Genomic DNA, 25,000 nt, shown 5'->3' on the forward strand with positions numbered 1-25,000 from the left:
CCCCAGTGTCACGTTAAATTGTAACCACGCCCCAAGTTTCGTTAGAACGTAACCACTAACTGCGGCCCCTAGTGTCCGGCTACAGTATAACTATGCCCCCTAGTGGAAGGTTAGAGTTTAACCAAGCCAATATTTCTTAATTATTTAAAATGTTTTCCGATTTTTTCATTTGGTTTTTTCTTGGATTCTATTAACCATTAAAAATGTATTAACTTATATTTAATCAAAAATAAATGATGCGTACACGACCTGTCTTCTTTCCAACATCATTAAACATGTTAACAACATAACATGTCTAGAAATGTTACTCATTGCTAGCTATCAGATATAATATATATTATTAGATGTTCAAGTTTTTATTGTATGAATCTTATGTGAAGAGGTGCTCCATTTGTCTATTAGAGTGCACTGCCAAATAATGTATCTTTGTAAATACGTGTATGACAATGTGTGTGTGTGCGCGCGCCTAGGATTATTAAAGGACTATCTTATTTTATGCTGTTTCTCATAGCGTTGCTGTTGTAACGTATCGTAGCACCGTTTGGACACCAGGCGCAGCTGTTGTAACCCGTCATAGCGCCCCCTGTACGCCAGGTGGTGCTGTTGTAACGTGTCATAGCGCCCCCTGTACGCCAGGTGGTGCTGTTGTAACGTGTCATAGCGGCCCCTGTACGCCAGTTGGTGCTGTTGTAACGTGTCACAGCGCCCTCTGGGCACCAGGCGCCGCTGTTCTATTGGTAGAACTAGTGTTACGCACCTCTGTGTAGGGTAAGAGTTAGAGCTGAACCTCAGTACTTATTAACTAGTACCAATATATATTATTATTATTTTATGAATAGTGTTAGTACTTCAATGTAGGGTTAGAGTTTGAGCATAATAACTTAACCCTAACCCTTATACTTAACTACTACTACTACTAGTTAAGTATATATCATAACTAGTACTACTGTATATTCTGTTAGTACCTCTAGATAGGGTTAGGGTTCGAGTTAAAGCCTCACCCGATAACTTTACTAGTAACACTGTATTTCTATTAATAGTGTAAGTAACTCCTGATACAATTACTATTACTGCAGCCTAGGTATGTCGGCAGACAGCCGGCCAGGCGGGCAGGCAGAAAGACGAGTAGGCACACTTGTGCGTGCGTGTGTGTGTGTGTGAGCCAGTGTATGTGTGGGTGTGTATGTGTTGACTTTTTTTTTCATTATGCTTAACCTAAATAAACAAAATATGCCATTTATTGTAGCTTTAAATGGCTACCTGACAGTCCTGACTTCTGCGCTGCTTAGCCCCAAACATCTAAAGTTCCATTCAAGTTATTTCAGAGTAAAATAAGCAAGTGAGACGGACCTTACATATATATATATATTAGGGGTGTAACGGAACACAAAAGTCACGGTTCGGTACGTACCTCAGTTCTTAAGTCACGGTAGGGTACGGTAGGGTACGGTACGGTTCATAGTTAAGGGGAAAATTTAAAAAAACTGCTCGATTGTCAACAACGGAGAATGGCCATAGATCAGCAGCAATGAAAACACCAATAAACTTGGTTATGGCATTTGCATTTCTGAATTCCCAGACATGGGTTGTTGAAATAGTTTCGTGAGCTGGGTTTGCACAGCTCTTTTTTTTTTTTCCCACAGCAACAGTGATAGTAACACCCGGATGGTGCTTTTCAAATGCGTGTGCTAGGGATGTGCATTTCCGGCAAAAATACTATTCGATATTCGCTGAGAAGTATTCGAATATTTCAACAACTGCGCCATCAACATTCAACATCAAAATTATTTCAACGTGGGCTTAGGCAGATAGACCTAGGCTACATGCGCCGAAACCGTGACGGTTCGGTACAAATACGTGTACCGTTACACCCCTAATATATATATATATACTGTATATATATACATATATATATATATAATATATATGTATATATATATATATATATATATATATTATATATATATATATATATATATATATATATATATATATATATATGTATATGGATCTGACTGGGGATAGGATACCACTTGAAGTGGTAAACAGTCTGGTTATGTTTTTAAACTGTTTATTCTCTTGCCAGAAGGACTATCTGGACCAGGCCACTTTATTTTGAGATGTCCCTGGAATCCCCATGTTTCTTTCTAAATAACCAACTACCAATAGTGACTATAATCATTTCATCACTTCTTGACTTAATTGAAATAATGCATTCCATAGTTACCAGCAAATATACCAATAAATAAATAAATAAATAAATTACCCAACAATTATATTTGGGGCTAATTAAATAATATCAGGGGATTTAACCCAAATAAAAGAGCCTAGTGACCCCACTGTGTCTGCCTATCAGACAGGTAGACGCGTGCATGTGTGTGCGCATGCGTGCGCTTACGTGTTTATGTCTGTGTGTGTGCGTGCGGGCGTGCGCTTACGTGTCTGCGTTTGTGTGTGTCTGTGGTCTCGCTGGCTTCCTCTGAGACGTGGACGTGACGTCAAGACGTTGGTGGAGTCTGGCCGAGTGCCAAACATCTGCAGCCCGCTGATTGGCTGAGTTCCAAACATCTGCAGCCCGCTGATTGACCTAGGATGCTGTCAGTCAGCGAGCAGCGGGGCGGGGCCGCGGCTCGCCCCCAACAGGAGGAGGGGCCGCGGCTCGCCCCAGCGGGGGGCGGGGGGCGGGAGGCGGGGGCGAGCGCAGGACTTCTGCTAGGAGTCGATCCGAGAAAAGAGCGAGAAAAACAGAGAGAAGAAGAGGAAGAAGAAGAAGAAGAAGAAGCAAAAGAAGACGGGAAAAGTTTGAGATAACAACAGAAAGATTAAGAAGAAGAGCCTACGCTTCAGATCCAGAACCGAAGTTGAGACGGGTGGTCTTAGGAGAGCGTCGGGGGGTTAGTCTTGGTCCAGTGTGGTTCAGGGTGAGATTCTCTGGACGCTCAGGAGACACGTCGCGAGTTCACATCTGGACGCGCTTAGGACTCGAGTCGCTCTAGGACTCACGCACACGCATGTGTTTATATCTGTGTATGCGTTTATTTAAAGTACTTTACTTCCAAGTAGTTTAACAGCAAATGCTGAATTAACTGGACCTTTACCTCAGAAACCATCTCGTTTAATATTATCTTAATGGTCTCGTTTTATATTGAAAAGTTTGGTTGAACATCAATATCGTAGTCTGGTTTTATACTTGTAATTGTCTGCTGTAAAATAACCATAATAGTCTTGTTTAATCCTTAAAAGGCGGTTTTAATGTCACAATAGTCCAGGTCAATATTATAATTATCTGGTTGAATATCAGGACCATCCCGGTTAAAACTTGAATAATCTGTTATAGCCTAATATATTTTCACAATAGTCCGGTTTAATAATATAACGGTCTGGTTGAATAATTTAATTTTAAACTTGAACAATCTGTTTTAATGTTATCCTAATAGTCCGTTTGACTATCAGAATAAAAGTCTGGTTTAATACTCTCTAATTAAAGAGTAGAGTCTAAGAATTGAATTCAAGAATTCAAATAGTAAGAAAGGTTCACTCCGAGATGGAGTTGGTCCTCAGAGCCTAGAACACAAAGCAGGAGAGGGCGAAGGAGATGGTTAAGGGAAGAGGATGAAGAAAGTTTAAATGAAGACGATGAAGATTATCAAGTGAAGATGATGAAGAGGATCCCGTAGAAGTGAAGATGATGAAGAGGATCCAGTGAAAGTGAAGACCAGCTTGACGATGGTTTCAGGGCTGGTTTACCGCCTGCTGCTGCCCGTCTGTCTGACGGCCGGTAGGTCAAAGTTGTTACACTTAGTTATCTATACTATAACTATGTGACATTGCTACCACTGCTGGATTAGTTAACTGGTGATCAGTGATTCTCTCCTTGTCTCACCAAACGTGTGTTTGGTGATGTGTGATTCTTGTCTCTCCCCAGTGTGTGTTCTGATTAGTCACCTGGTGATAAGATATATGATAAAGTGATATGTTCTTGTCTCTCCCCAGCGTGTGTTTGGTGATCAGTGATTCTTGTCTCTCCCCAGCGTGTGTCCTGCGGTACAACTGTTTCTCTCTGGTGTATCTGGTCCTCCTCCTGCTGCTGCCACTGCTGCCAGAGTCCGGCCCGGCGCCTAAAGAAGGTACACCTCATTATCACTCATTATCACTTTACATTATGCATACAGATACACCTCATTACCACCACTATACCCCTGCTGCCAGAGTCCGGCCTGGCGGCCAAAGAACATACACCTCATTATCACTCATTACTACTACTAACTATTATATATTAAGATATACCTCATTACATTATATATTATATCTATAAAGATCTACCTCATTACAACGATATATTATATATACAAAGGTACACCTCATTTCCACGAACACTACTTAGTATTATCGTGCTCTTCCCTGCTGTCTTTACAACTCTTGAATGTTCAGCCGCTCTGATCAGTACAATAGAACTGGTCGACGGAGACTTAATCAACGCAGGCAGAGTGAATCCCAGCGGTGAGCCTAACGGGCCGAGTGTGTGAGAGAACACTGCAGGCATATAGGGTCAGTCCCCGGGACACACACTGAACGGGGACCAGGCCCCTCAGGAAGACAATGACATCCCACCTCACATCCTGCCCTGAAGAGGGCACAGGGACGCAGTGACGCAGGCCACATCCTGCCGCCAAGAGGGCGCGGGAGTACAACAGGAAATAAGAGAAGAGGCTCCACCATCTCCTTGTATCCTCGCCCTTCTCCTTCCCTCTGTACTCCTCTCCTCTCCTCTCTTCTTCCCCCTACTTCTCTCCTCTCCTCTTCTCCGCTCCTCTCCTTCTGTCCTCTCCTCTTTCCTCTCGTCTCACCTCCCTACTTCCCTCTCTTCTATCCTCTGACCTCTCCTCTCCTCTTTCCTCTCCTCTCTCCTTTCCTCTCCTCTCTTCTCCTTTCAAATCCTTTGTGTTAGTGTGTGTGTGTGTGTGTGTGTGTGTGTGTGTGTGTGTGTGTGTGTGTGTGTGTGTGTGTGTGTGTGTGTGTGTGTGTGTGTAACTTGGTTCATCTTTCAGCAAAAACAATGTTTATCCTCATAATCCTCCAACTGATTTATTTAGAACATGAGTCAACACTGAAATTCCAAAACAAAGGCTCAAAGTATTGCATATTGCAGTTGTTTTATACTCTGCTCTCAGATACAATATTTATATACCAAACAACATATGCTTGCATTAACAAGCAAAAATATGATTCACTATTATTCATGTTCCATCATTAATCAAACAAACGGAAAATAATGTAAAAAAAGTATTGTACCTTTTACAAACACAGGTAATGCAGGCCTTCAACTAGGGTGTGTGTTTCCTAGGTAACGCAGGCTGTGTGTGTGTTTCCTCGGTAACGTAGGATGTCTGTGTGTTTCCTAGGTAACGTAGGGTGTGTGTGTTTCCTCGGTAACGCAGGGTGTGTGTGTTTCCTCGGTAACGTAGGATGTCTGTGTGTTTCCTAGGTAACGTAGGGTGTGTGTGTTTCCTAGGTAACGTAGGGTGTGTGTGTTTCCTAGGTAACGCAGGGTGTGTGTGTTTCCTAGGTAACGCAGGGTTTGTGTGTTTCCTAGGTAACGCAGGGTGTGTGTGTTTCCTAGGTAACACAGGGTGTGTGTGTTTCCTAGGTAACACAGGGTGTGTGTGGGTTTCCTCGGTAACGCAGGGTGTTTGATTCCTAGGTAACGCAGGGTGTATGTGTGTTTCCTCGGTAATGTAGGGTGTGTGATTCCTAGGTAACGTAAGGTGTGTGTGTGTGTTTCCTAGGTAATGCTGGGTGTGTGTGTGTGTGTGTTTCCTCGGTAACGTAGGGTGTGTGTGTGTGTGTGTGTGTTTCCTAGGGCATGCGGGGCGCGTGGTGAAGGCCGTCTGCGGCCTCAGTCTGCTCTTCGTCTGCATGCAGATCTGCTTCCAGGTGACGCTCTCTACACTGCTGACCTCAGGACACCTGCAGCCTGGCTACAACTGTAAGTCTGCCTGCCTCCCTCACTGTCTAACTGCCTGCCTGTTTGTCTGTCTTCCTGCCTGTCTTCCTGCTGGCCTGTCTACCTGCCTGCCTGTCTACTTGTCTGTCCGCCTCCCTGACTGCCTGACTCTCTGTCTGTCTGTCTGTCTGTCTGTCTGTCTGTCTGTCTGTCTGTCTGTCTGTCTGTCTGTCTGTCTGTCTGTCTGTCTGTCTGTCTGTGTCTGTCTGTCTGTCTGTCTGTCTGTCTGTCTGTCTGTCTCTCTTTCTGTCCATCCGTCCGTCTGTCTGTCTGTCTGTCTGTCTGTCTGTCTGTCTGTCTGTCTGTCTGTCTGTCTGTCTGTCTGTCTGTCTGTCTGTCTGTCTGTCTGTCTGTCTGTCTGTCTCACTACCTGCCTGCCTTGCCTATGTACGTCCAGTGTGTTGATGTTGTTTTTGCTGTTCATCCTCATTGTCTCAGGTTCTTCATGGGAGAGATCTCTGCGCCAGCTCGGTCTGGAAAGGTACGGTTATGCACACACACACACACACACACACACACACACACACACACACACACACACACACACACACACACACACACACACACACACACACACACACCACACACACACACACACACACACAAGCATGCCAAGACACTCGCACCTCCACATAGGCATGCACACAAACACGTACACGTACACACACACACACACACACACACACACACACACACACACCACACACACACACACACACACACACACACACACACACACACACACACACACACACACACACACACACACACACACACACACACACACACACACACACACACATACACGTGTCTGTGTTTGTACACACATCAGGCTTTCAACAGCTGCAACGTTTTATAATGCCTGGAATTCAGACGAGTCATCCGCTGTTTTCCGCCCCCCCCCCCACCACCACACAACACACACACACACACACACACACACACACCACACACACACACACACACACACACACACACACACACACACACACACACACACACACACACACACACACACACACACACACACACAGGAACGCCTCAATTGGACAGGTTCTGACATGTGAGAAACACAAACAGTCCAGAATTATTTTGTTCTATAGTATTACTGTGAATGTTATATAGCATTACAACGAGTGGTAGTATTACTACATCTATGGTAACACCAACACTTACATACTATATAACATACATAGTAATACTATAGGATTACTATGTATTATATATAGTATTACGATGTAAAAACGCTATAGTATATATACTATAAATATAGTGTTTACTAATACTAATCAGCAGTACTTTATTTTAATCAATTAAGTTTATTCTAAACAATATACTAATGTAAATTAATAGTTTGAATAAACAACCTACATTAATGTTCATCACGATTACTCTCTCTCTCTCTACCTGTCTCTCTTTCTCTCTGTCTCTCTCACTCTACCTGTCTCTCTCTACTTTTCTGTCTCTCTACCTGTCTCTCTCTCCCTGTCTGTCTCTCCCTGTCTCTCTACCTGTCTCTCTCTCTTTCTTACTCTACCTCTCTATCTACTTGTCTCTCTCTCCCTGTCTGTCTCTCTACCTGTCTCTCTACCTCTCTCTCTACCTCTCTCTCTCTCTCTTCTCCTCTCTCTCTCTCTCTCTCTCTCTCTCTCTCTCTCTCTCTCTCTCTCTCTCTCTCTCTCTATTTACCTGTCTCTCTCTCCTTGTCTGTCTCTCTACCTGTCTCTCTACCTGTCTCCCCTCCAGTGTGTCTGGGTCTGATCCCGGTTCGGTTCTCCGGATCTTTTTCCCAGACGTTGTCGTCTTCCTGGTGGGACTGACTGTATGGATCCTTTGGTCCCGCCCGCACAGACAGGTGCACACGCACGCACGCACGCACGCACGCACGCACGCACGCACGCACGCACGCACGCACGCACGCACGCCCACGCACGCACGCACGCACGCACGCCGCACGCACGCACGCACGCACGCACGCACGCACCACACACACGCACACACACCTGCACTCACACACACACACACACACACACACACACACACACACACACACACACACACACACACACACACACACATACACACCTGCACACACACACCTGCACACACACACACACACACACACACACACACACACACACCACACACACACACACACACACACACACACACACCTGCACACACACACACACACATATACACACACACACGCGCGCGAAGGTAACAAAAACCCACATGCACCGAAACCCAGGTAACACAAACACACACAGATGCAAGGAGCACACACAAGCAAGCACTCATGAACCCAAACTATTTCATGAAGTTAAATATTCAGCAAATAATTATTTAGACTTTTATACGACTTTTTCTTCATCTCTATGTAAATCTCTCTTGACCTCTCCGTCTCTCTCTCTCTGTCCGTTTCTCTTTTTTTCTCTGTCTCTTTCTCCTTCTTTCTCCCACCCTCTCTAGCTATCTCCCGCTGCCTCTCTCTCTCTCTCTCTCTCTCTCTCCTCTCTCTCTTCTCTCTCTCTCTCTCTCTCTCTCTCCCTTCCTCTCTTCCTCTCTGTCGCTCTGTCTCTCTCTCTCTCCCTCTCTATCTGCCTCTTCCTCTCTGTCTCTCTCTCTGTCTCTCTCTCCGTCACTCTCTCCCTCTCCCTCTCTTTCTCTATCGCCCTCCCTCTCTCTCTCTATCTTCCTCTCTCCCTGCCACCCTCCCTCTCTCTCTCTATCTCCCTCTCTGTGTCTCCCTAGACTCATTTGACGGGTAACTTCATTATGTAGTCTCTCTAACTTCCTTATGTGTAACACAATAAGCTATCTATTAGCCCTAACCCAATGACTGTCGCTCAGCTCCGCCCAATGAGAACACTGATATTAGTATTGATTAAAGTGTGTTGACACGCTTATCAGTCAGCGACCAATCCAATAAGAACCTCTTAGCATATTCAACAACACGCAACAACGACCCGCTCTATCTCAACACAATCCTACAAGATAAGTCAAGCAGGTCATCATAAAGCCGTGATGTTATAGATAATACCTCGGCCAGGCAGCGCCCTAGTGGTGAGGGGAGGGCATTACATTCAGATCATCTCATCGCCTCTCTGAACTGATGCACTACGTTTCCTCGATTCACATCAGCTCTTCAGCGTTTGGTGACGAAAACTTCTAGCATGCTGAAAGTCAACAGGACAGCCACCCCTCAAACTAACCCTTGCATCTGCTGATCCACTGATCAGCGGATACAGTGGCTGGTCAGTGTTTGTGTGCGTGTGTGTGTGTGTTTGTGCTTGTTTTTGTGCATGCTTGTTGTGTGTGTGTGTGTGTGTGTGTGTGTTGTGTGTGTGTGTGCGTGTGTTTGTGTGTTTGTGCATGTTTGTTTGCATGCCCATGTGGGGGTGCGTGTGTCTTGCCGTGCTTACGTGCGTGTGTGAATGTCCAACACATACAGATGCAGGGGGACTCTGCAGACATAGTTGATCAATGTGTTTCCTGTGAATATCTTAATGGACACACATTCACATTCATCCAAGTACTCCACATTCATCCAAGTATTTCTGTGGAGATATGAGCGATAGTTATTCAATTTGGTTTCATGTTTACGGAGTTGTGTGGTCACGTTTCCATATGATTCTCAGACTGCACTGCAGGGAGGGGGGGGTGATATCGAGGCGTCTTATCATGCCAAACCCCCAGACATAACTACCTCTAAGCAACAACATCGTCTACACCAACCCCGGTCTACCTTGAAGGGTCCTAGCCCGGGTTTGTGACCTGGTTGTGGATCATCCCAGACATAACTACCTCTGACCACTGACCTGGTATCACACTGACCCCGGTCTGCCGTCTGTTCCAGAGCTGCCTTCAGGGAGCGGGGAGGGGGGAGGAGAGGAGCGAGGAGGTGCTGCTGCCAGAGGATGGAGTGATGGAGGAGGAGGAGGAGGTGGTGCGGGCGCAGGAGGACGGGGGGATGATGGAGGAGGAGGAGGAGGATGGGGAGGAGGTGGAGGAGGAGGAGGAGGAGGAGCGGGGCAGGCTGGACCGGCTGGGGGAGCAGCTGTCCTGGCTGCTGTCTAAAGGGAGACACCTGATTGGTCACTTCGTGGACACTGGAGGACAGATTCTGGTCACCACCCTCCTGGGGCTCACAGGTATCCTAGCAACTGTTCTCACAGTATCCTAGCAACCGTACTGACGGTACCCTAGCCACTGTGCAGACGGTATCCTGGCAACCATAGCAACGGTCGCCTAACAACTGTTCTGACGGTATCCTAGCAACTGTGCAAACGGGATCCTAGCATCCATCTTGACTGTATCTTAGCAACCGTACTAACGGTACCTTAGCCACTGCAATGACCGTATCCTAGCAACCACAGTGACTGTATCCTAGAAACCCTATGAATTATCATCTAATACCCAATCTGTCTTGCTCTGTGTGTTTGTATCTATAACGTGTGTGTGTGTGTATCTATAACGTACTTGGGTGTATCTTAATGTGTGTGTGTGTGTGTGTGTGTGTGTGTGTGTGTGTGTATCTATAATGTGTGTGTGTGTGTATCTTTAATATGTGTGTCTGGTTGTGTATCTATAACGTGTGTGTGTGTATGTGTGTATCTATAACGCGTGTGTGTGTGAGTGTATCTATAACGTGCGTGTGTGTATCTTAATATGTGTGTGTGTGTGTATCTATAACGTGTGTGTGTGTGTGTATCTTTAATGTGTGTGTGTGCAGGCATCATGCTGCCCTCGCTCTCCTCGGGGGTGTACCTGCTGTGTTTCCAGACCCTGTGCACGGTGTGGTCGGTGCTGGGGGGTCTGCCTCCGCTGCTCTTCAGCTGCGTGTGCGTTTGCTCCTCCGTGTTCTCCGCCGGCCACCTGCTGCTCGTCTACTGCTACCAGCTGCAGTCGGTGCAGGAGGCCGTGCCCCCCGAGGACACCTACGCCAGGTACACACACACACACACACACACACACACACACACACACACACACACGTGCACACGCACGCACGGACGCACGCGTGCACACACACACACACATGCACATACACACTCACATGCACACACATACGCACACACGTGCACGCACACACACACACACACGTGCACGCACACACACACACTCTTGTGTCCCGGCCCCACCAAACGCGTTCCCTTTGTATTGGACTCGGCTGGACGTGTGCTCGCGTGGAGCAAAGGATTCTGGGAAGGCTTGCATGCAGGCGGGGGGGGGCGTGATGAAGGGGCGGGACAAAAGTTTGTCAATCAAATCGCTGTGTCTTGCAATGCGATTGGACAATCGACATTCAGTGAGTACTGGGGACAGTGCGGACTCGTGCACGCACGCACATGCACGCTCACACGTGCACACACATCCACGCTCATAAACGCACACACTCATTCTCACATGCTCCACAGTGTGTGGAGAATATTATATTGAATGTATCACATGCTCCAACCTCTGCAGTGTGTTGAATGTCCTGATCTATTATGTGTGTTCTCTGCAGTGTGTTGAATGTCCTGATCTATTATGTGTGTTCTCTGCAGTGTGTTTGGCATGGTGTCCCTGGTGTCGGTGGACTGCGCCGCCCCCTGGTGGCTGAGGGTGAACAGTGCTCTCAGCTGGTATCACTACACCAACCCCCTGCTGCTGCTGCTGCTGTACTACACTGTGGCCAGCATCTGCAGAGTCAAGGTACACACACACACACACAAGCACACACGCTCGCACGCACGCTCGCACGCACACACGCACGCACGCACGCACGCAATAACAAAAAAAGAACAAACAAACACTTACACACTAATACACTATAGCCAGCGTCTGCAGAGTGAAGGTTCTCTCTCTCTCTCTCTCTCTCTCTCTCTCTCTCTCTCTCTCTCTCTCTCTCTCTCTCTCTCTCTCTCTCTCTCTCTCTCTCTCTCTCTCTCTCTTCTACACTATAGCTACCATCTGCAGAGTGAAGGTACAGACACACACACACACACACACACACACACACACACACACACACACACACACACACACACACACACACACACACACACACACACACACACACACACACACGGCTCTCTCCATCAGGACTGTCATTGAGGACTTCCATCTAGATAAGGAGCTCTGTACCTCTCTATACCTCTATAAAGATATCTCTTTCAGGAGCTCTCCCTGTCTCAGGACCTCTCTGTCTCAGGGCCTCTATCTTCATGAGGTTGTGTCTCTCTGCTTATCTGTCCCGCCCCATTTGTGTGCAGGTGACCAATGGGGACGAAGAAGAGAGTAAGGACCCCACTCCGCCAATCAGGACCGATGACAAGGTGGACCGTGAACCCAGTGACCCCTCGCACCCCCCTGCCCACCCCCCTGCCCACCCCCCTGCCCACCCCCCTGCCCACCTCCCCGCTGAGAGGAGGAGGGAGATGTGGAGGAGCGCGCACTACGTAAGAACCTCCTGCTACAGATAGAACCTCCTCCTGTAGAACCTCCTGCTACAGATAGAACCTCCTCCTGTAGAACCTCCTGCTACAGATAGAACCTCCTCCTGTAGAACCTCCTCCCGTAGAACCTCCTGCTACAGATAGAACCTCCTCCTGTAGAACCTCCTCCCGTAGAACCTCCTGCTGTAGAACCTCCTGCTACAGATAGAACCTCCTCCTGTAGAACCTCCTCCCGTAGAACCTCCTGCTACAGATAGAACCTCCTCCTGTAGAACCTCCACCCGTAGAACCTCCTGCTACAGATAGAACCTCCTCCTGTAGAACCTCCTGCTACAGATAGAACCTCCTCCCGTAGAACCTCCTCCCGTAGAACCTCCTCCCGTAGCACCTCCTGCTACAGATAGAACCTCCTCCTGTAGAACCTCCTCCTGTAGAACCTCCTCCTGTAGAACCTCCTCCTGTAGAACCTCCTCCCGTAGCACCTCCTGCTACAGATAGAACCTCCTCCTGTAGAGCCTCCTCCTGTAGAACCTCCTCCTGTAGAACCTCCTGCTACAGATAGAACCTCCTCCTGTAGAACCTCCTCCTGTAGAACCTCCTCCTGTAGAACCTCCTGCTGTAGAACCTCCTCCCGTAGAACCTCCTGCTGTAGAACCTCCTGCTACAGATAGAACCTCCTCCCGTAGAACCTCCTCCCGTAGCACCTCCTGCAACAGATAGAACCTCCTCCTGTAGAACCTCCTCCCGTAGAACCTCCTCCCGTAGAACCTCCTCCCGTAGAACCTCCTCCCGTAGAACCTCCTCCCTTAGAACCTCCTCCTGTAGAACCTCCTCCCGTAGAACCTCCTCCTGTAGAACCTCCTCCTGTATAACCTTCTCCTGTAGAACCTCCTGCTACAGATTGAACCTCCTCCTGTAGAACCTCCTCCTGTAGAACCTCCTGCTACAGACAGCACCTCCTCCTGTAGAACCTCCTGCTACAGATAGAACCTCCTCCCGTAGAACCTCCTCCTGTAGAACCTCCTGCTACAGATAGAACCTCCTCCTTCAGCAGCACCTCTTGGTACAAATATTACCTCCTCCTTCACCAGCACCTCCTAATATAGCACCTCCTCCTCCCTTCTGCTACAGATAGCATAACCACCTCCACTAGCACCTCCTGCTAAAGGTATCACTCCCTCCTATAGCTAGCACCTTCCACCCTGCTAACAACTCCTGCTACAGATAGCACCCCCTCCTATAGCAAGCACCTCCTTCTCTAACTACGTCGGAACGAGGTATCACCTCTTGCTATAGCTAGCACCTCCTCCTCTCACTATAGAGGAACAGGGCAGAACCTCCTCCTCCAGCTGTAGATCAAGGTGGGACCGCTTTGTTGGCTGACCATCTACCTGCCTTTGTGTCAACCTTTCCTCTCCAGAATGCCGATCTGGAGTTGGACCTCTTCACCTCTCCCCACTACTCCCTCAGCCAATCAGGTTGGTTACCGTCCAGATCAGTGTGTTAAACGCTACAGCTAAAGAGATAACCTCATCCCTAGCCTGGATAGCCCCGCCCATTCTGCCGGCGATTTGAGTGCGCCCCGCACAAGTGTCTGGAGAAGAGCAATACATTTCTTTCTGCTTCCGATACGTTTTTGCGGGAGCCAATCACCGAGTTCGCTTTTCCCCTTGGCGTGCTATATCCTGGTTCAACACAATGACGACAGGGAAGCGACGGCAAGCAGCCTAACACTTACAGAGTCAGTTGAACTAGGCCCGTTGATCGCGCCTCTTGTGCTGAAGGAAATGAGGGCAGCTTCCCCAGACCAACGTGCATTCTACGATTGGCTTGGTCTGGCAATAGCCAGACTACCTCATCACTAGAGTAGGGGGCTAACCCTAATGTGTGTGTGTTTGGCTGGTGTGTGTTTTGCGTGTGTGTGGGTCGGTGTGTGTGGTGCGGGTATGTTGTTTTCAGACACGTGTATCCAAGAGGACGACGTGATTGGATGGGAGCTTGAACAGGAAGTCAGCCCGGCATCGACAGCGTTCAACTTCCTGTTGAAACAGAGTTACATCTGCGCCCTGATCGCTATGATGGTGACCACACACACTCACACCCACACACCCACACCCACACCCACAGGGGCGGCCCCAGCACATTTGGCGCTCTAGGCGGGGGGGGGGGGGGGGGGGGGGTGGTATGAAGCGATTGTTGACGGGGGGGGGGGGGGGGGGGGGGGGGGGGGCGATTGTTGACGGGGAGACGTGGCCAATAAGTAATTATTTATTTATTTTTTCGGGCGCATTTTATATTTTGCGCTCCCCCTCTAGATGGCGCTCTAGGCGGCCGCCTGACCCGCCTGTAGGGAAGGCCGCCCCTGCACACCCACACACACACACACACACACACTTTCTGTAACTCACCTGTCTGTCTGTTCTAGGCGTGGTCTATAACTCACCTGTCTTTGTGTTGTAGGCGTGGTCTATAACTACCTGTCTGTGTGTTGTAGGCGTGGTCTATAACCTACCTGTCTGTGTAGTGTGGGCGTGGTCTATAACTACCTGTCTGTGTGTTGTAGGCGTGGTCTATAACCACCTGTCTGTGTTGTAGGCGTGGTCTATAACCACCTGTCTGTGTGTTGTAGGCGTGGTCTATAACCACCTGTCTGTGTGTTGTAGGCGTGGTCCATCACCTACGTGTCGTGGTTCACCTGTGTCCTGCTGCTGTGGTCCTGCGCTCTCTGGATGCTACGAGAGCGGCGGCGCTACACCATGATGTCATCGGCGTGGCTGGTCGCCTACGGCAACCTGTTGCTGATCCTCCAGTACATTTCCTGCTTCGCGGCCGTCGACGCCGTGCCCGGCCTCTTCCTCAAGAAGGACGTGCCCTGTGTGGAACTAGCTTCAAAGGTTAGCCTCAAAATACCCCTTACTAGCCCTGTGCGGAGCTAGCATCAAAGGTTAGCACCAAAAGACCACTGCTAGCCACTGTGTAGAGCTAGCATCAAGGGTTAGCATCAAAAGACCATTACTAGCCCTGTGCGGAGCTAACATCAAAGGTTAGCATCAGCCTATATTAAAACTAACCCTGTGTAGAGCTTGCATCAAAGATTAGCTTCAAAAGACCATTAATACCTCTGCGTAAAGCTAGCATCTAAGGTTAGCATCCAAAAGACCATTACTAGCCCTGTCTGGATCTAGCACCAAAGGTTAGCATCAAGATACCATAACTAGCCCTGTGTAGAGTTAGCATCCAAGGTTATCATCAAAAGACCACTACAAGCCCTGTGTGGAGCTAGCATCAAAGTTTAGCATCAAAAGACCATGACTAGCCCCGTGTAAAGTTAGCATCAAACCCAATGACCGCTACCAGACCTGTGTAGACACAGTGCTTAGTTTAAAGGAGAGCTGTGATTACATTGTACTGTCTGTGAGGTTTGTTCAGGTGAAGGATTATGTTGGATAAAGACATTTTTTCTCCTTCCAGATAATCTGCCTGTTGACCTTCTGGTTGCTCCTGCGTCAGGCGCTAACAGAGAAGGCTAACGCACAGAAAGAAGCACAGCTAGCTGATGTCAGCATACGCACCACAGGTAAAACACTGTTTGTTCTGGTCAGCTCCCTGTATCACCAGTATAAGACTGGGGTTGTACTGGGCCGCTCACAGTTTAACCAGTATAAGACTGGGGTTGTACTGGGCCGCTCAAAGTATAACCAGTATAAGACTGGGGTTGTACTGTGCTATACTTTGTAGAACCAGTAGGAGACTGTAGTTGTTCTGGGAAGCTCATTCTATAACCAGTAGCTGACTTTGTTTGGACCGGGCAGCTCCCACTTTGACCAGTAGCAGACTGCGGTTGTACTGGCTTGCTGCCAGTTGTTGTCTGTTTTATAACTGGTTATTTATAGAACCAGTGGCAGACTGTGGTATGTTACTTGGCAGTTCCCATTATAACCAGTGCGTTCCCTCCACAGATGAGGCCAGCAGGGCTCAAGAGGGCGACAGGGAATGCGGCACCCACCAGGCGGACATCTTGTTCCTGAACAGAGCCCAGGGAGCCGGGCAGATGGAGTCGCTGGTCGCCGTGGTTTCCCGGATGTTCGTTAAATACTGGATCTACGTCTGCGGCACCATGTTCTTCTTCGTGAGCTTCGAGGGGACCATTGTGGTCTACAAAGTGATCTACATGGTGCTGTTCCTCTGCTGTGTGGCTCTTTACCAGGTAATAGCTAGAGATGTGCCCATGCCATTGTTCTCCTTCCCAATACCGATTCCGATGCCTGAACTTGAGTATCGGCCGATACCGAGTATATACCGATACAGCAATTAGCATTGTAACTACGAATAGCACTTGTTCTTATCGAAGGTTTCTCTTACGATGACAATAATGTATAGTCGGTTAACTTAGGGTCGACAGGACTAGATGATTTACATTTATAATCTATAATTACAATAAGACATATGTATTCTTGTAGTTAAGCGTGAGCATCCATGTTTTTCCAACTTGGCAGTCTGAATGTACGTAAGTCGGTGATGACATGTTTCCCATTCCGACTTTCCACCTCCGACCGTTAACGAACTCAGCATAACGACCGCTTGCTTGTGATCTCACGTGATGGTATCGGATTGGCACATTTACTCCTCTAATACCCCATACTGCATTTTAGGCAGTATCGGAGGAACTTCCGATACTGGTATCGGAAAAACTCTAGTAATAAATCTGCTCCCCCAGCACCAGCACCACCTCCTCCCCTGGTGGCCATGCTTGGTAGTGCTGACCCACTGCCCCTCTGTGTGTTGCAGCTGAACTACGAGTGCTGGCGGGCATGGCTCCGCTGGTTCTGGGTGGCCGTGGTCGGCTACTCCATGCTTGTCCTGATCCTCATCTACACCTTCCAGTTCCCCAGCTCCGTCACCACCTGGACCTACTACACCGGCCTCTCCACCCTACGGTAGTGCTCCACCTGGAACACACACTGCAGCATGTACACCCGACGACACACCTGTAATAGACACTGCAGCATGTACACCCGACTACACACCTGTAATACACACGGCTACACATCTGTAGTACACACCTGTTATAAACACCTGTAATACACAATGCTGAACCACTGTAATACACATCAGTGCTAGACGCCTGTGACACACACCTGTATTAAACAATACCACACAGCTGCAATACACACTATAACCCCTGTGGCTCAACCATCCAGTAATACTACTACACCTGTAACACCTGTTTGTGTGTGTGTGTGTGTGTTGTGTGTGTGTGTGTGTGTGTGTGTGGTGTGTGTGTGTGTGTGTGTGGGTGTGTGTGTGTGTGTGTGTGGTGTGTGTGTGTGTGTGTGTGTGTCTCTCTCTCTGCAGGTTAGAAGACATCGGTTTAGAAAAGTTTTCTGTTCCAGTCCTGTTCACCAGGATCTTCATCCCTACTGCCTTCCTGCTGGTGAAACACACACACACACACACACACACACACACACACACACACACACACACACACACACACACACACACACACACACACACACACACACACACACACACACACATACACACCAAACACACACACACACACACACACGCACACACACGTGCAGGTTTGAACCAGACATGTTTGTTTCTGTGTGTGTAGGTGTGTGTTCTTCACCTCCATTACTTCCACCAGCCGTTCCTCCAACTGACAGACCTCAAGACTGTGGTGAACACACACAACAGCACCATCACAAGGTACCTGTCTCTCTCTCACAAATTTCATTTGCCTGAAGAAGACCCAATAGGGTCGAAACGTTGCTGTTATTTTGAATATCTGTCTGTGAGTGTGTGTGTGTGTCTGTGTGTGTGAGGGAGTCTGTCTGACCGTCTTTCTGTGTGTGAGTCTGTGTATTTAATAATAATAATAATAATAATAATACATTTTATTTATAATGCACTTTATATTCAAGAAGTGATTGAGTATTTGAGCATGTCACTCTATCTCTCTGTCTGTCTCTGAGTCTATCGTCTCCTTATCGTCTCCTTATCGTCTCCTTATCGTCTCCTTGTCTCTCCTTATCGTCTCCTTACCGTCTCCTTACCGTCCCCTTGTCTCCTCCTTGTCTCTCCAGGCTCGTTCACTCGGACGGGAGCCTTGAGGACTTGGCCTTCGTTCCATCGCTCCCTTTCTCCTTGGAGGATGACAGGAAGTGGCCGGACGATGACAGGAAGTGGCAGGAGGACGACAGGAAGTGGCCGGAGGACGACAGGAAGTGGCAGGACGAGCAGTGGAGGGATGGAGATACCTGGCTGGAGGAGGAGGAGGATAAGCGGGAATACCCCTGCGTGTGGGGAAGGGAAACCCCGTCTGAACAGATCAGAGGTATTCATGAGGACTGATGTGCTGATTATAAACACATGGTTCGTTCTTCAACGTTTGTTCCTCCTAATGTAAACATGAGGAGAGTTTGTTCTTCTGAGTGAAAGAAATGTAATTTCCCACTGCTTAAGCTCCCATATAAATGTATTCATAAAGATTTTACAGCAATGTTTCGACCCTATTGGGTCTTCTTCGGGCGAATTAAGTTTGCTCTTCTGTGCACACATTTTGACTGTTAACCTAGTCTAGGGTGACCAGATTTGAGTTTGTGAAAAAGAGGACACTTCGTCGCGGGGGGGGGGCGAAAACATGGGTATTTTTTCTTTAGTTCGTCCGTGAACTTACATTTACGTTTAGGCATGGCTGCAGAGGTAATGTGCTGTTGTAAACAGAGTGGAAGCGGCAAGGTGCTCAATGTTGCCCAGATTGGAAATGGCAAAGTAACGTACCAAAGGCTCAAAATGGTCGTATTTGGAGGATAATTATCGTGGCTCTGGCAACCCTGAGATCGGTCGCCCAATGACAGACTCTCTCTACAGTCATCTCGCGCAAGAAGGTGGAACGTAAGGGAGATACCATTTACAGAACTTGGAAGGCCGTAATAACCATAGACATATACAATGGTAATAACTAGTAGGTTATGTGAAAGACCCAGAAACACAAATATGCGACGAGGCAAAAACAAATATGCGACGAGATAATGTCCGAAAACCGGACATTATCATCAATTAATAAAACCCCCCCCGGACGCCCCGGACGCCCCGGACGTAAAAAGTGGACATGTCCGGGGAAAAGAGGACGTTTGGGCAGCCTAACCTAGTCGCTAAGTCTAACCTTAACCCTTATACCTAACCCCCTATCCCCGGTCCCCTAACCCCCTATCCCAATCCTGACCTTATCCCTTACGTCAACCGTAACCCTAAAACCACCCCTAATCCCCTTACCCTATTCTAACCTTACTTCCAACCCTCTATCCCCCCCCCCCCCCCCCCCCCCAGGGTTCCGGTCTCACTGGCGCCTGGTGGTGGAGCGTCTGACGGAGCTCTTCCTGCGCCTGCTGCTCTCCCTCCAGAAGATGCAGCACCTCCTGTGGTGGCTCCTGGAACTGCACATCATCAAGATCGTGTCTGCCTACATCATCTGGGTCTCAGTTAAAGAGGTACGGGCCTACATCCTCTGGGTCTCAGTTAAAGAGGTACGGGCCTACATCCTCTGGGTCTCGGTTAAAGAGGTACAGGCCTACATCATCTCTGTCTCAGTTAAAGAGGTACGGGCCTACATCATCTGGGTCTCAGTTAAAGAGGTACGGGCCTACATCATCTGGGTCTCGGTTAAAGAGGTACAGGCCTACATCCTCTGGGTCTCAGTTAAAGAGGTACAGGCCTACATCCTCTGGGTCTCAGTTAAAGAGGTACAGGCCTACATCCTCTGGGTCTCAGTTAAAGAGGTACAGGCCTACATCCTCTGGGTCTCAGTTAAAGAGGTACGGGCCTACATCATCTGGGTCTCAGTTAAAGAGGTACGGGCCTACATCCTCTGGGTCTCGGTTAAAGAGGTACGGGCCTACATCCTCTGGGTCTCAGTTAAAGAGGTACGGGCCTACATCCTCTGGGTCTCGGTTAAAGAGGTACGGGCCTACATCCTCTGGGTCTCAGTTAAAGAGGTACAGGCCTACATCCTCTGGGTCTCAGTTAAAGAGGTACAGGCCTACATCATCTGGGTCTCAGTTAAAGAGGCACAGGCCTACATCCTCTGGGTCTCAGTTAAAGAGGTACAGGCCTACATCCTCTGGGTCTCAGTTAAAGAGGTACAGGCCTACATCCTCTGGGTCTCAGTTAAAGAGGTACAGGCCGCCGGGTTGTGTGCGTGGTGGCACGCTCCTAACTTAAATCTAAGATAGGACTAGAGGTAGGACTTTTGTTCTGCTGGTTACATGTTGTGTACTGATAGATCTCCTACTTTTAATGTTGTGTCGTGATAGATCTCCTAGATAAATGTTGTGTAGTGATATAGCTCCTACTTTAAACTTCTAAACTTCTTCTAGTTTACATGTTATCTAGTGGTAGTACTTCTACTAGTTTACATGTTATGTAGTGGTAGTACTTCTTCTAGTTTACATGTTATGTAGTGGTAGTACTTCTCTTCTCCTAGTTTACGTGTTATGTAGTGGTAGTACTTCTCCTAGTTTACGTGTTATGTAGTGGTAGTCCTTCTTCTGGTCTACATGTGTGGTGGTGGTAGAGCCCCTCGTGTCGTGGCGGCGGTACATCTTGCCCCGTCTCTCGCCGCCCCCCGCAGGTGTGTCTGTTCAACCTGGTGTTCGTGGTGAGCTGGGCGGTGGCCTTGCCCTGCAGGGTCTGGCGCCCCCTGGCCTCCAGCGTGTGTACTGTGTGGACCTGCGTCATCGCCGTCAGCAAGATGCTCTACCAGCTCAACGCCATCCAGCCCTTCACCTACTCCTCCAACTGCACGGTGGTGAGGCTTTAGCACGACAGAGGACCCCACTGGTACCCTCACTCTCACCTGTCTCCCCCCTCACCTGTCTCACCCTCACCTGTCTCCCCCCCACCTGTCTCCCCCCTACCTGTCTCCCCCTCACTCTCACCTGTCTCCCCCCTCACTCTCACCTGTCTCCCCGTCACCTATCTCCCCACTCACCTGTCTCCCCCTCACTCTCACCTGTCTCCCCCTCACCTGTCTCCCCCTCACCTGTCTCCCCACTCACCTGTCTCCCCCTCACTCTCACCTGTCTACCCCCTCACCTGTCTCCCCCTCACCTGTCTCCCCCTCACCTGTCTCCCCCTCACCTGTCTCCCCCCTCACTCTCACCTGTCTCCATCCTCACCTGTCTCCCCCTCACCTGTCTCCCCACTCACCTGTCTCCCCCTCACTCTCACCTGTCTCGCCCCTCACCTGTCTCCATCCTCACCTGTCTCCCCCTCACCTGTCTCCCCCCTCACTCTCACCTGTCTCCCCCCTCAGCAGTATGCACAGCCTAACTGTCTGTCTCTCTGTCCGTCTATAGTCATCAAACGTGACAGCAGACCTGTCATCATCTCTGCTTTATGCTGCTCCTGTTGACCCCGCCCAGTGGGTGGGGCTACGCAAGACGGACGGAAAACTACTGGACTATCTTAGGGTAAACACACAAACACCCAAGCACCCAAACACACACACACACACACACACACACACACACACACACACACACACACACACACACACACACACACACACACACACACACACACACACACACACACACACACACACACACACACACACACACACAGTCCACAGAACAACATGTGATGTTAGCATAATGCTATCCTGTATCCTCAATAAAACATGGTGATGTTAGCATAATGCTATCCTGTATCCACAGTACAACATGGTGATGTTAGCATAATGCTATCCTGTATCCACAGTAAAACATGGTGATGTTAGCATAATGCTATCCTGTATCCACAGTACAACATGGTGATGTTAGCATAATGCTATCCTGTATCCACAGTACAACATGGTGATGTTAGCATAATGCTATCCTGTATCCACAGTACAACATGGTGATGTTAGCATAATGCTATCCTGTATCCACAGTAAAACATGGTGATGTTAGCATAATGCTATCCTGTATCCACAGTACAACATGGTGATGTTAGCATAATGCTATCCTGTATCCGCAGTACAACATGGTGATGTTAGCATAATGCTATCCTGTATCCACAGTACAACATGGTGATGTTAGCATAATGCTATCCTGTATCCACAGTACAACATGGTGATGTTGGCGCTGCTAGCCTTTGAGGTCACCATCTACAGACATCAGGAGTTATACCGTCTCCGTAGCAACGTGCCCCCCCACCCCACCCGGACCCTGTTTCATGACATCACACGGCAACACCTTGACGACGGCTTACTCAACTGTATGAAATACTTTGCCAATTATTTCTTCTACAAGTTTGGCCTTGAGGTAAGCACACAATTTAAATATAATGTATGACTATCTTTTTTAATATGAAAAATGAGTATCTAAATATATATTTTAATGTTATGTATAAAAAGAAAAAATATATTATGTATTGAAACCTACCTACATACCTTTTGATGTTATTCATAAACACATTTCTAATTGTTATGTATCAATACATTTCTAAATATTAGGTATCAATAACTTTTTACATATTTGCTAAACATTTCTTAAAATATTAGGCATTATTAACTAACTTTTTGAATATTGGGTATGAATATATTTGTAATATCTTCCACACTCAGACCTGTTTCCTGCTGGCCGTGAACGTCATTGGTCAGCGCATGGACCTGTTTGCAGTTGGCCACGCCCTCGGCCTCATCACCATCCTATCAAGACGCAGCAGGAAGCAGATTGCCCTTATATGGAAAAAGTATTGCTACTACCTGTCAGGGTTGCTGTGCTTCCAGTACCTGCTGTGCATCGGGTTTCCCCCTGCAGCATGCAAAGGTACACACACACATGCACGTACGCACGCACGCACGCACGCACGCACGCACGCACGCACACTCGCACGCACAAACGCAAGCGCACACACACAAACACACACACACACGCACGCACTCACGCACACAAGCATACACATGCATATCCGTTCATACACTTGCATGTGCATGCATTCATCCATACATTCATTGATTTATGCATTCCTCCCTGCACACATTCATTCATTCATAACGACCTACCTGCATACAATCATGCATGCATTCCTTTAGTCATACATAAACAACCTACCTACATTCATTCATTCATTCATACATACATACATATGTACCCACCTACATACCAACCAACCTACCTACATTCATTCATTCATTCATACATACATACATATGTACCCACCTACATACCAACCAACCTACCTACATTCATTCATTCATTCATACATACATATGTACCCACCTACATACCAACCTACCGTCATTCATTCATTCATTCATTCATTCATTCATTCATTCATTCATTCATACATACATACGTACCACCTCACTACATTCAAACATACATACATACATACCCACCTACATACCTACCTACTTGCATTCATTCATACATTCATGCCCTCATATCTACCTGCCTCCCTGCATTCAACCCTTCACCCTACCCACCTACAGACCCATGCATGCGTACACAGAGCAGCCTAACGACGGGGTCTTTTGTGCAGAGTACCCCTGGAGGTCCTCGGACACGGACTCCAACGTGGTCAAGTGGCTCTACCTGCCCGACTACCTGAGCCCTCCGGACGCCCTCTTCATCCTCTGTAAACACCCTCTTCTTCACATTTATACTACTGCCATAGTCCTAGTGTTTCTGGTGTGTATTTGTCATCAGTCCATGACTGATATTTATTGTTCCTGTATTCCCTATATTTATATTATTATTCTCTATATTATACTCAGTATTTTCATCGGTCTATCAATGTTTGTTTTAGCCCTCGTAATTTTGGGTATTTGTACACCTAACTTTGGTACTTCCTGTCTGCTGCAGATGACTTCCTGCTGCTTCTCGGGGCCAGTATTCAGCTGCTGGTGTTTGAGGAGGAGGCGCAGACGACCTATCAGGTCCTGGCAGGAGACAACAGGGAGCAGGACCAGCAGGCCTCTGATCCAATCAGTCTTCTCAGATACAGCCACGCCCCAAACTTTATATTCTGCAGGTATAAACCCGCCCCCAACTTCATATTCTGCAGGGATAAACCCGCCCCAAACTATATATCATGGAGGTATAAACCCGCCCCCATCTTTATTTCATGTAGGTATAAACCTGCCCCCAACCTTATATCCTGTTGGTATAATTCCACCCCTAATTTTATATCCTGTAGATATAAACCCACCCCTAACCGCCCTTTATATTGTTTGGGTATATATAAATATGTTATTTGTTTACATATTTGTGTGTGTGTGTGTGGTGTTTTCATTCCAATAGGTCCTATTTAGACATGATGAAGGTTATCATGTTCAGCTATTTGTTTTGGTTTGTTCTCACCATCATCTTCATTACTGGGACCACCAGGTTAGTATTATGAGTCCATTGAGTTCACTCATCTTCTGTCGTCACCCTCTGGTTCATTTGCTCACAAATGAATTATTAAATGCATATTTAAGTCAGTTTTTGAAGTACATTTTTTGCATCAGTGTATGTTAATGTGTTTACTATTTGGCAGGATCAGTATTTTTAATGTG

The 25,000-nt window shown here is 47.8% G+C and overlaps 1 protein-coding gene across 1 annotated transcript in view; it reads left to right on the plus strand.

The window, feature by feature from the left end:
• The first annotated feature begins 2,723 nt into the window (after positions 1–2,723).
• LOC130377017 (piezo-type mechanosensitive ion channel component 2-like) overlaps positions 2,724–25,000 on the plus strand; it is a 108,037-nt gene continuing 85,760 nt past the window's right edge. The window contains exons 1-27 of the mRNA XM_056583959.1: positions 2,724–3,778; positions 4,032–4,127; positions 5,861–5,986; positions 6,443–6,485; positions 7,751–7,859; positions 9,864–9,923; positions 10,017–10,158; positions 10,740–10,953; positions 11,554–11,701; positions 12,262–12,324; positions 13,865–13,922; positions 14,404–14,525; positions 15,108–15,338; positions 15,916–16,021; positions 16,404–16,651; positions 17,233–17,381; positions 17,800–17,878; positions 18,068–18,162; positions 18,540–18,790; positions 19,786–19,946; positions 21,086–21,262; positions 21,813–21,926; positions 22,560–22,760; positions 23,063–23,267; positions 23,983–24,078; positions 24,306–24,474; positions 24,744–24,830. Coding sequence (XP_056439934.1) covers positions 3,727–3,778; positions 4,032–4,127; positions 5,861–5,986; positions 6,443–6,485; positions 7,751–7,859; positions 9,864–9,923; positions 10,017–10,158; positions 10,740–10,953; positions 11,554–11,701; positions 12,262–12,324; positions 13,865–13,922; positions 14,404–14,525; positions 15,108–15,338; positions 15,916–16,021; positions 16,404–16,651; positions 17,233–17,381; positions 17,800–17,878; positions 18,068–18,162; positions 18,540–18,790; positions 19,786–19,946; positions 21,086–21,262; positions 21,813–21,926; positions 22,560–22,760; positions 23,063–23,267; positions 23,983–24,078; positions 24,306–24,474; positions 24,744–24,830 — 3,602 coding nt within the window. The 5' untranslated portion in view covers positions 2,724–3,726. The remainder of the gene's footprint in view (positions 3,779–4,031; positions 4,128–5,860; positions 5,987–6,442; positions 6,486–7,750; positions 7,860–9,863; positions 9,924–10,016; positions 10,159–10,739; positions 10,954–11,553; positions 11,702–12,261; positions 12,325–13,864; positions 13,923–14,403; positions 14,526–15,107; positions 15,339–15,915; positions 16,022–16,403; positions 16,652–17,232; positions 17,382–17,799; positions 17,879–18,067; positions 18,163–18,539; positions 18,791–19,785; positions 19,947–21,085; positions 21,263–21,812; positions 21,927–22,559; positions 22,761–23,062; positions 23,268–23,982; positions 24,079–24,305; positions 24,475–24,743; positions 24,831–25,000) is intronic.

This window comes from Gadus chalcogrammus, chromosome 23 (genome assembly GCF_026213295.1).
Source record: "Gadus chalcogrammus isolate NIFS_2021 chromosome 23, NIFS_Gcha_1.0, whole genome shotgun sequence".
Taxonomy (NCBI): Eukaryota; Metazoa; Chordata; class Actinopteri; order Gadiformes; family Gadidae; genus Gadus; species Gadus chalcogrammus.